Source organism: Saccoglossus kowalevskii, chromosome 18 (assembly GCF_978046115.1).
Source record: "Saccoglossus kowalevskii chromosome 18, keSacKowa6.1, whole genome shotgun sequence".
NCBI classification, from domain to species: domain Eukaryota; kingdom Metazoa; phylum Hemichordata; class Enteropneusta; family Harrimaniidae; genus Saccoglossus; species Saccoglossus kowalevskii.
Window position 1 is genome coordinate 27,461,439 of NC_140658.1, and position 13,031 is coordinate 27,474,469.

At 33.6% G+C, this 13,031-nt stretch overlaps 1 protein-coding gene across 2 annotated transcripts in view; it reads right to left on the reverse strand.

The window, feature by feature from the left end:
- Nucleotides 1-426: 426 nt before the first annotated feature.
- Nucleotides 427-13,031, reverse strand: part of LOC102806786 (D-aspartate oxidase-like) — a 58,801-nt gene continuing 46,196 nt past the window's right edge. The window contains exons 7-11 of one of the 2 annotated variants that reach the window (XM_085493424.1): nt 12,897-12,995; nt 6,848-6,918; nt 3,684-3,801; nt 2,307-2,405; nt 427-1,585 (exon numbers count right to left, since the gene is read on the reverse strand). In XM_085493424.1, the coding sequence (XP_085349550.1) occupies nt 1,457-1,585; nt 2,307-2,405; nt 3,684-3,801; nt 6,848-6,918; nt 12,897-12,995 (516 nt within the window). In that variant the 3' untranslated portion in view covers nt 427-1,456. Of the gene's footprint in view, nt 1,586-2,306; nt 2,406-3,683; nt 3,802-6,847; nt 6,919-11,622; nt 11,682-12,896; nt 12,996-13,031 lie in introns of both variants that reach the window. The other variant, XM_085493425.1, reaches the window with a different exon arrangement.

Genomic DNA, 13,031 nt, shown 5'->3' on the forward strand with positions numbered 1-13,031 from the left:
AATTACGGTTGAAATGTAATATACTATGAGCTGATTGGGATAAAAACTGTGATTATCCTTCCCAGAATTCCTTGCGCTTAGAACACCGAAAGTATATTCGTAGAAATAGAGATGACTCCAATGGGCACCATATATATGAGAATATGTTTAGATTAAAAACTTTTCATTAGATTATGAAATAGCTTTTGTAATAGTTTATGAAAACAAAATCGGGATGTTCTAATAGTTAACTAGATGGCAGAAGGAATGTGTCATAACTGCCACAGAGGGCGCCATACCATGATCTACGCATATAGATAAACAAAGCGGACACATTTAAACTCTTAAGTTCTAAACATCGAATTGTTATATTGCAATTATTCCATAGAGATGGGTTGCCAGCATTGTAAACTGTTAATATATGTACACAAGGGAATAAAGACTTCATTCTCAAGGTTACAGGTTGTTTATTATTTATTAAATATTAAGATTGAATTATATTATTCTCTTTAGAAATATTTTCTACATCAATACATGTTAAAAAAAAAATTATCGGAATATTTATATGGGTTTTAGCGATTAAAAACATCTCATGTTTGACAGTACAAGTTGTAACAATATATTGTTGTGAAAAATATCTCAGATATGTTTTTCTATTGTTAAAATTCAAGTGACATGCAATCCTTGTCACAAGCTACAAAATGTGAAACTGGGCAAACATGGAGCAACTGACTTGCCTTCGATATCCGGCATTGTTATGTATAAAGAAATTTCACATGACAATGTAGCAAAAATTTCAATTTTTAGGTGAAATATAAATTACACCAAAACTGAATAAATGGATCAGTATAATCTCAATGCTATCTGTAGATTGTTTTATAGAACACGCTGGTCAATGCACATTAATGATACGATTAAACAGCAATTGTTGTAAATTCATAACAAATCATCAAAAAGTTACAAGAAATAACACAATTGGGAGTGACAATACACAACTGTCTTTATTTGATCTGTTTCACTGGGTATAGTATGTTATGATTATGTCAGTTCTATTTTTAATAACATCTGAAAATTATGACAGTAAAAAGTAGATACATATCAAGACTTCAAAAGTTGGAAATTGAATTGATAGGCCCTTCAATCCCTGGGATTGCACCATGGAATCATGGGACACAACTTATTCTTTTACTTAAACTATTATTGTTTTTTCATTTACCATTGAAATATTAATCAAGTTGAATGTTACATAAGACTTATAATAATAACTTTGAATGCCATATTCTTCCAACCCAAATTTTGCACATTTTATATAATTTCATTTTTTTTCTAAATTTTTTGTTAATTTTGGACTGAAAGAATTAAAAACAATTATTGGTTACAGGTTTTTGAACAAAAACAAATTTGAAAATATTATGCATGACAAAAATTGACTTTGGTATTCAAAGAGTCAAGCACATGGTTGAATGTCATCACCAGACTATAGTTTAGCGGTTGGTGTTCTTCTGGTCTTCACACCTAATAGTTGAGATACAAGTGTAGTGGTATCCTGAGCACAGCCCCAATGAAATGTAACACCACTTCCACCATGCCCGTAGTTATGAACAACCTGCAAGACACAATACACAAGTTAATTCATATTTAAGCTACGCTATATGTCGTCTACAATTCAGGTTTTTTTCCTAAACCAGCCAGCAACAATGGTACCCGGATGTTTCTTTGTATTACAAAATATTACATACAATAAAACCGCAGCGATTGGTGCAATCACATGATTACAAGGCGTGTGTCTCGAGGGTTAAATCATCGCAGAGTTGAAAGTACAAAACTTGGTTATTATACAATGTGTTCATGAAATTCATGAATTACATGTTTATAATATGAGGTTATTACGAAGATACCGAAAAGTATACATGAAGACAGTACAGCAGGAGTATCGACCGATACGCAGCAGAGGTCGATGCGACTATGTACTGTCGGAGTGCATATTCTGCAGTATCCTCATAATAACTATAATATTATACATCTTTTCCTCCCAGGAATACATCATGGGAATCCAAAACGTTTAGAGCAGATTTAGCGAACTTCTTTGTGTGGAGTCCGGTCAAACCCTGGAGGCAGCCATGTTTGTTTTTTATTATTAGAGGACGCTCACGTGCGTAATCATTTCATATTTTGAATTCGTATTTCCTAATATGGTAGGATGAAAATACCCTTTGCAATACCGCAAAATTACGGCACGCTGTAATTTACGGCATTACAGTGACTGTTGTATAATAATATTGTTTATAATTCAAAATAATTCTGCATGTGATGTCACTATACGGTACCTTAATTTCTCTACCATTAATATTCATGATTTCTTTCTCTAGTCGGACACTAGTTCTCGAAGGTCTCAAACCCACCCAGTCATAGTCTAATTTTGCATGCTGTGAATATAAAGCAACAAATGTATGGGTTAATTTTAGCACAAAAAATTACCATTATTTGTTTGCAAAGTATATGAAAATGAATATTACATAAGATAAACTATATTACAGATAAATAGAAATCATACATGTCTATTTAAGCAAATAATGTAATAAAACAATGACTACAATGACATTGAAAGTACTGTAAAATATTTTATTTTCGCTTGGAATAAATTTTCGCTGATTAATGATTGAGAAAAAATAAAATCCAGCGAATGTATTTTTTTCCCCATATTTTACATTAAACTCGTCAAAATTCAGTGAAAATAAATTCCATTCAAAACACCCGAAAAGTCTTTTCAGCAAAAATTTATTCTTTTTCAGCAAAAATAAATTTTTATTTTAGTTTCGAAATCAAAGTAAATTTGCAAATATATAACTGAAAATTAAGATGGTCTTTATACAGGATGGTAATACATTATGCCTTGTGATGGCCTAAAAGTGGTCACTATAAGCAGGTCAGGCATTAATAAAGCTAGCATTAACAAAATTGAAATACACATAATTCTTGGATCAAAGGACAAGTCTTTTTTGTAAATTATGAAGCATATACATAAAATTCACTAATTCTTCTTGTCTTTACAAGACAAATAATGAAATTTGTTTTCAGTACTATATTTGTTCTATTTAAAGCACATCTGCCTTGTATGATAAATCCTTACATTAGATGATGCATGTACATCTGTCATTTACGCTTATACTTAGGGACAACATCAAAAGTTCAATGTCGGATAAAAAACTTAATTCCTTTAGTTTTTTCCCAAACCCCCCACTGAAACTTAATTGATAAATATTGACCATGGCGTCAGACTACATTCACCATTAAATACAAATTGATAATTGGACAGTAGTATTGCATAGCAGTCCGTTGTCGGGTGGGTGTAAAAAGACTTTACACATGCACCAATAACAAAGAAAAACAAGCTTTATTTGACACGTATATTTACACTCGGACCAAACCATTTCCTCGTCTTGGATGTTTGTTTTTTCATCTTCTGTTATTTTTGTCCATGATTGGATAGAAAAAATCAAACTACTCTAAGATTTTTTTGACTTCATTAAAAATAAAATCGTTTTTGTAGGATGGAAACTTTCGGAGTTCAAACACCCCCCACTCCCAAACTAAAGCAAATAAGTTTTTTATCCGACATCGATCTTTTGACGCCGTCCCTTATCACTCCTTCACTGTGTGAAATATGCTTGTTTTCAGTTGCATTTATTAACAATAATTACTACCTTTAAACTTGGGTACATTTTACAACATCCTTCCCATATCTTCTTCTTGTCATTCTCATCAATCTTGAGATTCCAGTTACCGACTTGTGTAGTTCCACCAAGAAGTACATTATTGGCACTGAGAACAAACACAACATGATTAGTACAGTTGCATTTACCTTGCATGTATCTGTATCTAATGTGTTACTGCAACCAATGTCACTATAGGTATATGTATATATGATAAGGAAGACATTCCATGAACATGAACATGAAGTTAGCGCATGTGTTTCTTTTAGGGCAAATACAGCATTTAAAAATATAACTGCAAGCAATGATCTGAGGGGTTCCATGTAGTGCTGGTTTAACAATTATAAATATTTAATGAAATAATGACCATATTAGATGATTTGATATTTTGGTCATATATCTTGTCAGACAAGATTATAGCACCAGTTCCGGTCACTGATAGCATAGTGGTTTTCGCGTCAGACTCATGATTGGTAGACCCAAGTTCAAATCCTACCTTAGGCTGAACATCAAAAGGGTCGACCCCTACCCTGGGTGAGTGTGTCACAGACTCAATGGGAATGCCAATTCCACTGGCCGAGATTCATTCACTAACGAATGCGACTTTGGGGGAACCTTGGTTAAGGTCCGCAGGTGCTTGTGTTTGACCGAGCCTGGTTGACGCCAGGATAGCGCATTAAATTGCCACTTGATAGGGAGATGGCCGCACAGCCCTGTCATGTAGTCCCAAACAGGAAATGACTTCTGTGGCAAAATGCACTATGTGTCAGCACTTGAAATTTGCAAGTACAAAAAAAAAAAAAGTCAGGAGAGACAACAGTGACATTCAAAGTCCGGAACTGTCGCCTGGCACAAAAAAATATTTAAAAGATTATAGCACCAGATACATGCCCCTATCAGCAACAGTACTTATATCACATTGATTTCAACTTCAAACTTCAGGTTAGCGCATTATCCCAGGGCATCTATTATTAATATCCATAGATTTTTGACCAAAAACTAATCAGGTCTGTGAATCGTCATAAAGCATCTATGTACCAAGTTGAAATGTTAAAATTGGTACTTGAAACATCAGCAGAATAGCTGAAAATTCACTAATTATACAAATTAGGTAATTATTATGCACAAAAATTAATCCAATACTTATCAGGTCTGTGTATTGTGCTATGACATCTATATATACCAAGTTTCAATGTAATGTGATGATTAGTACTTGAGTTATCGAAGAAAATTTACTAATCATTATGCAAATTAGGTAATTATTATGCACAGATTTCCCCCCAAAACAAATCAGGTCTATGAATAGTCATAGAGCATATATGTACCAAGTTTCATTGAAATGTAATTTAATGTAATGTACTTGAAATACATGTATCAGCAGAAAAGCCCAAAAATTGACTAATTATGCAAATCATGTAATTAATATGCATGGTTATTAACCCAAAACTTGTCTGTGCATATGTCCTATGACATCCATGTACCAAGTTTCATTGTAATGTGGTGATTAGTACTTGAGATATCAGTAGAAAAGTCAAAAATTGACAAATCATTATGCAAATTAGGTAATCAATATACATGGGATTTTTACCCAAAACTAACCAGGCCGGCTCATTGTCTTGAACATCTATGTACCAAGTTTCATTGCAAATATGGTTCTTGAGATATCAGACAGACACACGGACACACAGAAACATACACACACAACTGTAAAAACTCCCATTGTCTATTTTGCACATGGGAGTCAAAAATGACTGACAGTTTGTCATTTTGTATTCATTCTGAAAAACAAAATGACATCATCAAGGTGCCGTAATGTTAAATGTACATATATACCAAATTTAAACAAAGTTCATGCCGAGATCCTGATGAGAAATTTTGATGAATTTTCAATAATAAAAGGCCATCAATACATGTTCATTTGTGCGACATAATGTATATTAAATTTCAAATATAATCTGTCAAGGCATGTCAAGATTATGACTACAGCATTGGTTAAAACAAAATGGCCACTAATCGGCCAAGTTGAATATGATAAGTCAGGGCATGCCAGAGATATTGTTCATGAAGAGTATTCAGTAAAACAAAATGGATGCCAGTCATTCATCAAGGTCCCATAATGTCTTATATATGTGTATTAAGCTTGAATGAAATGTTTCCATACATGATCAAAATTCACAGGTTATGGAATTGTAGAAATGCTTGATTTTGATGAATTATTAGCCCCCAAATGGCCACAATTCGGCCATCTTGAATCAGTTTGTGAAACGAATGGACGTGCATATGTATCGCAAGAAGCACGATGTATGTGTGAAGTTTGAACGTAATCGACATGTCCAAGATACAGGTGGAAATGCATAGTGGTTAATCAATATATCCCAGTTCTCAAACTGTGTCCAAATGGTTACTAAAAAACAAAGTACGATATCTATTGTGGTGGTAATTCACAAGGGCTTTGGTGTTAGGAAATAATGTACAACAAATTTGCTAATAACATTTCATATTATAAGGTTATCTTAATAAGTTCACAAAGTAGGTTGTACAGTGATCGTATCTTTAGATACATAGCAGCTAGGTCAATCTCACACTGTCTGGCTGGGTAATAATTATTAGTGTGTACTATAGTAATAATTCAGTAAATAATAGCAGCTTTAAATGGTTACATTAATGTCTCTGTGATCAATTGATTTCATTGTCATTATTCCATTACTATTACGTGCTGTGAATTTGCTGCACTGATCCAATGTGATTAAATAATTTAAAGATTTTGAATGTAACAGAATTAATCTGGAATGTGCTCAGGTTATGAAATTATAAGATTTTTGGGAAGATTTTTCTAGAAAATTAATTTAATAATTAGTGAATCTGTGAAATAATTGATTGGTGCTCATTTCAGATTGCTTTTGACAGTGATAAAAAAAAAGCATACCGTATGTTATTCATGTGTTCTGTATTTTTGAATGTGACAATATATATTTCTAAGTATCTACTGCAGAATTAAATTCAATCCACGATCACGCAATGGAATGCTCATCTCATACCCTCAGATAATTAATTATTTGAATTTAAAAAGTAAAAATCATGAAACAATTTGGACTGATTCTGAAATCAAACATACTTAGAAATTAAAGACAACACAATTCACAAATTGAACTCACCAAGGTATCACATATGATGAATGTCCTGCATCAGCTGTGATTGCAAAGTGTTTGATCCAATGTGCATGCACCTAGAGAGTAAATAAAGCACTGATGTATGGCTTTGATGGAATATAAAGCTACTGTATCTGTTCTATTACTTTATGATGCACTTCGGTAAACAGCTGTGTGTTAATGGTCAAAATAAGTCAAAATAAGTAATATCGACAATAAAGGCGTTTTTTGGTTTACTATATTATGTATGCACTTTTATATTGGAGAAGTATTTTTAATAATAGGGCAAGTACGGTTAGCAGTCAGCACAAATTTGTTTTTAAATTGCAGAACACATCAAGAAACCCATTTTTTAATGGTTTAGTGGCGACCTTTTTTCAGTATGTTTCGCCTTACCTGCATATATTAAAATATTGACAGCAGATTATGTTGACGTAATATTTACGAGTTTACAATTATTTAGATAAGTCATGTTAATTGTCTGAATAATGTTATAACGATAACAGGTTAATTATCAATTCAGAATATGCAAATGACCTATTCCTTCAAAAAGAAACCAAGCAGATACAATGAGTCATAACATTTTCAGTTGTATCGTGTCATAACTATTACACTGTCAGTGTCAACATTTATTATTTCTCACAACAGTTTATATTTTATTACCCCCCCCCCCAAAAAAAAAACAAAACATGACAATTAAACACATCATGATGAATATGGGTCCCATGCAACAAATACATAATGCATGTAAAATGTGTTACATTTTTGTTCACATGAAATTCTATGTGTTTCAGCGATGCACGAGTGCACCATGCTTTAAATTTAGCATATTGATGAAACATTACATTACCACTATCAGACAGAGCAAGAAATTGTATGTCACTATCAGACAGAGCAAGAAATTGTATGTCACTATCGGACACAGCAAGAAATTGTATGTCACTATCGGACAGAGCAAGAAATTGTACGTCACTATCGGACAGAGCAAGAAATTGTATGTCACTATCGGACAGAGCAAGAAATTGTATGTCACTATCGGACACAGCAAGAAATTGTATGTCACTATCGGACAGAGCAAGAAATTGTATGTCACTATCGGACACAGCAAGAAATTGTATGTCACTATCGGACAGAGCAAGAAATTGTATGTCACTATCGGACACAGCAAGAAATTGTATGTCACTATCGGACAGAGCAAGAAATTGTATGTCACTATCGGACACAGCAAGAAATTGTATGTCACTATCGGACAGAGCAAGAAATTGTATGTCACTATCGGACACAGCAAGAAATTGTATGTCACTATCGGACAGAGCAAGAAATTGTATGTCACTATCGGACAGAGCAAGAAATTGTATGTCACTATCGGACAGAGAAAGAAATTGTACGTCACTATCGGACAGAGCAAGAAATTGTATGTCACTATCGGACAGAGCAAGAAATTGTATGTCACTATCGGACAGAGCAAGAAATTGTATGTCACTATCGGACAGAGCAAGAAATTGTATGTCACTATCGGACAGAGCAAGAAATTGTACGTCACTATCGGACACAGCAAGAAATTGTACGTCACTATCGGACACAGCAAGAAATTGTACGTCACTATCGGACAGAGCAAGAAATTGTATGTCACTATCGGACAGAGCAAGAAATTGTACGTCACTATCGGACACAGCAAGAAATTGTACATCACTATCGGACAGAGCAAGAAATTGTACGTCACTATCGGACAGAGCAAGAAATTGTACGTCACTATCGGACAGAGCAAGAAATTGTACGTCACTATCGGACAGAGCAAGAAATTGTACGTCACTATCGGACAGAGCAAGAAATTGTACGTCACTATCGGACACAGCAAGAAATTGTACGTCACTATCGGACACAGCAAGAAATTGTACGTCACTATCGGACAGAGCACGTTGTAGGAGAGGATTAATATTTACTGGTAGCAAAATAAGTTTAATTTATGATTGTAATTATCAAGTTGATATTAGGTATGGTTGAGATTATTTAATTAGTTAACTGTACTTGAATCAGTAATGAGATACATAGAAAATATCCCCATAGATGAACTACAATCTCCAAAGAGTGGTGAACTGTACTTGAGTTAAAGATGTGAAACATAGAAGATCTGCAATGATATATATCACTAGTTGTAATAAGAAATTACAATAATTAGTCTGTATCATGTATCACACTTGTAGATCAATGGCTACACATTGGCAGCTGACTAATGTAAACAAATGTTGTTGTAACACATAACCACTAAACTTTCAAAGAACGGTCTGGATAACATAACATCACTAAATTGACATATTTCAATTAAGACACAGAACAGCACAAGTATCTCAGAATTGACGTTGATAAAAGTCAACTGAAATAAGCAGTCACTGTATACAATCACAAAAACAAATATTTATATCTCGTTAACAAAATACAGGACTGATTTGAACCCTGAGCCCTAAATGTTATAGAAGAGAACCTGACTGAAAATTGTAAATACAAGTACCTGCCTGCATACATGAAAACATGCATGGATTATAAATCTTCTGTAAGCTAGCATTCTCCAAGTAAACCAATGCCCTCTGATACACTTAGACATTATCAGAAGAGAACAGATTTTTTCTATAACTCATGACCTGACCCGCATGATAAAAACAAAAGTATACAGCATGGACACTGATAAAACATAGAGGGCAGCATGCAACCAAATTGCACATGATTTTAAAAAGCTATTTTAGAAAATACCACTTCTGCTAATATAAACTGAAAGTTCTTTATGTGTATTTGTCGTTGCGTTGCAGAAGCCATTGACTGTCATCCATTCCTACATCCTGGAATTGTGAGTTATCACCAATGCACACTTCTCTAGGCAATCCCCTATTTTAGTGAATTTATATATTGTATTTTCTGTGCTTTGTTGATGTTTTAGTGTATGTGTATTTCATTTCCAGTACTATTGTCTTGTCTACCCCATACTAGCAGTGAAAGAACCCCCTGTCCAGTGTGAGTTCTGTGGGTGGCCCTCTCAATAACAATAAGCAGGGATTAAGCTGTGACAGTATCACCCATAATATACAAGAACTTTGCCTCATTATCTAACAAATTGAACTGTGGATCTGAGGTTTTATTGACTTCTTTATGTTGCGGGCAGTCAATCATCCTCATATTCATCACACTTTTCACAGAACCATTCATCATTATTTGTTTTTGGTTTTGTATGCCGGCCTTTCTCTATTATGATATTGTGATAACTAATTCTGAGTTTGCATCTGTTTTCCCATAAATAGTCAAATTGTAAACTCTGAGTATGTCAAAGAGGGTCGGCAAGGGGTATTTTCGTAAGCTGTAATCAATTGTTTTTATTTTCGTAATAATGTAATACAAATAAATAAAAAATGTAAGGTGTAAAATGTAATCCGCTATTTTATTCATCCATGATTTGTACAAGGATCTTATTATTTGTAAGTGTATAAAGCATTTTCCAAATTAAATGTTGTAATTTTTATTTTTAAACACAAATCATCAAGAATATTATAAGAATATAAAATGTAACTAGGATTTTGCTTAATCTGTAAAGTGTTTTCACTGTAAATGGAACTTTCATTTTATTTCCTATAAAAACATGAAATGCCATTTTTATTTCCTATAGCCTGTACTAGCTACCCCCTTGCCCCCCCCCCTCCCTCGTCAAAGGCTTTATAGTGTTTTTATTTTTCATTTGCAAATTGGAACACTGTTCCTTGAATACAGTTATTACTAGTAATTTATAACCATACATTGCTAATTATAATTTCGCTGATATCTCAAACAGGGAATTCAATATACGTTAAAGAGAGGCATTGGTAACATTTCATTTTTACTTGATTTATGAGAATTGTGAGACTGGTAGATTAGGGAAACAAATCCTGTGTGCTGCCATTAAGTTGGGAGAAATAAAATAGAAGTTTAAGTTTGATTATGTGACTTTAACACCATGATGCACCTTGATTGATGTCTGAAATTATAAAGATTGCTTCTGAACTGAAAAACAAAATTTACAAATTCAGCTCCGGAAAGCAAAAGTGCTGGATTTTGAAGAATAATGTTGAATGTACATGTATGTCTAATTTTGAACTAAATTTACACAACTGAGATTAAGTTCTAGAATGGCGGAAAAAGCATGTTTTTGATAAATTTTTATTTGATTATGAATTTAAACTAACTAACATAGACATGTATGATATACAATGTACGTGCAAAATATAAATAAAAATGGTCCATAAGTCTCAGAATTATATCAGTATGGCTAAGAGGCAAGATCGCCACCAGTCAGAATTCTTTGAGCCGATTGGGTACGAAGTGTCATGGACATGTATCCTAACATGTAAAATGTACATGTATGTATTCAATTTGAATGAAAAACTGACAAAGCTTGTTCCAGTAACCACATTTTCAAAAAAACAAGATGGCCACCAGTCAGCCATCTTTGATCCTATCGTAAAAAGAATTGTGAATTGTGAACATGAACATGAATCTTAACATGTATAATGTATGTACCAAACTGACAGAGCATGCCAAAAATGTACAGTTTCAAAAAAAAAAGATGGCTGCCAGTCAGCCATTTGGAATTGAATAGCGTAACCACTGCATGTGCATATGTGCCACATAAAGTGCCACATGCAAAGAATTTGACTCCGAGGGTCCTGAAATATGATGAACATATGGATGCACAGATGGAGACACAATTATAGCTGATATAAGTATCATATACAATTTAAGTTTAATTCTTATTTTCTTACCATGGAATAATATAACTGGAACCCAAATCAACAAATGTCTTTATCCAAGGGGCATGTACCTAAATGTTAATGTAAAGAATATGAGAACACCTACAGAGAACATTGAGCCCGGCACCTAATTGTTAATGTAAAGAATATGAGAACACCTAGAACATTGAGCCCGGCACCTAAATGTTAATGTAAAGAATATGAGAACACCTACAGAGAACATTAAGCCCAGCACCTAAATGTTAATGTAAAGAATATGAGAACACCTACAGAGAACATTAAGCCCAGCACCTAAATGTTAATGCAAAGAATATGAGAACACCTACAGAGAACATTAAGCCCAGCACCTAAATGTTAATGCAAAGAATATGAGAACACCTACAGAGAACATTAAGCCCAGCACCTAAATGTTAATGCAGAAATTCAGAATCGAAAATTTAATATTTATTTAATTTTAAAGAATGAAGTGTCTTGGCAATAGGTTTAGGGTTTTTAGGTTTATTGTCTTCAATTTACTTGGCTGTCACATACCATATTTAGAGGATCATCTCCAATAGAAGTGCATGAAAACCCCCCCAAAAGCATTTGTTGTGTACAAAATCATTAAAATATTACTTATTTTGACCACCATAGTTTACATTACATGTCTGTAAAACACAAAAGCACATGCACTACAGCTAGAGCAAATAGAGCAGCGAGGAGGATGCAGTCACATTGAATAGAGGATGTTCCATTCACTGAAAGATATCTTGAGTAATGAGTACAAGTCACAGACTAAACATGTCACAAAACTTAGATGAATTTCTATATTTCAATGTCCAAATGCTGACATCTTTCTGAGAATAGGGCATTGAGATATCCTTACTTCATAAACCTTTTCACCACAAATTCACAAAGTAGTCCTGTTTATAGTCTGCACTTTCCTTTGGAAAATAGGAATGAAAATAGCTAAATTTTTTGAGTAAAAACTGAAAATTGACTAAAATTTTGTCAGTTGGCTCCAAAATTAGGATTTAGTTTCAGAAATATATAAGAATATTATAAAAAAAAGTCAGACAAAATTTTGGCAAGAAAGTCTGGTGGTGAAAAGTTTAAGATATAAAAATAACCAAAAATACAATACTTTCTATTTGTTGATTCAAATGTTTTGATGCATAAAGCAGGATTTCACAGTGAGCGGAAAATATGTTCTATTAAATCAACAGTTCACTTGATCTTAAAATTGTATCATCAACAAACGATTCTTGCCAGCGAATAATAATAGTAGACAATCTATCAATTCTTACCCGTATAACCTGACCTCTGATTGGCTGAACTTCAGCGTCATTGACCAATGATCTTGCTCCAATACCTGTACAATTGACCACAACATCGTACTGCTCTACCTACACACAAAGACATATATGTATGTTACCATGGTA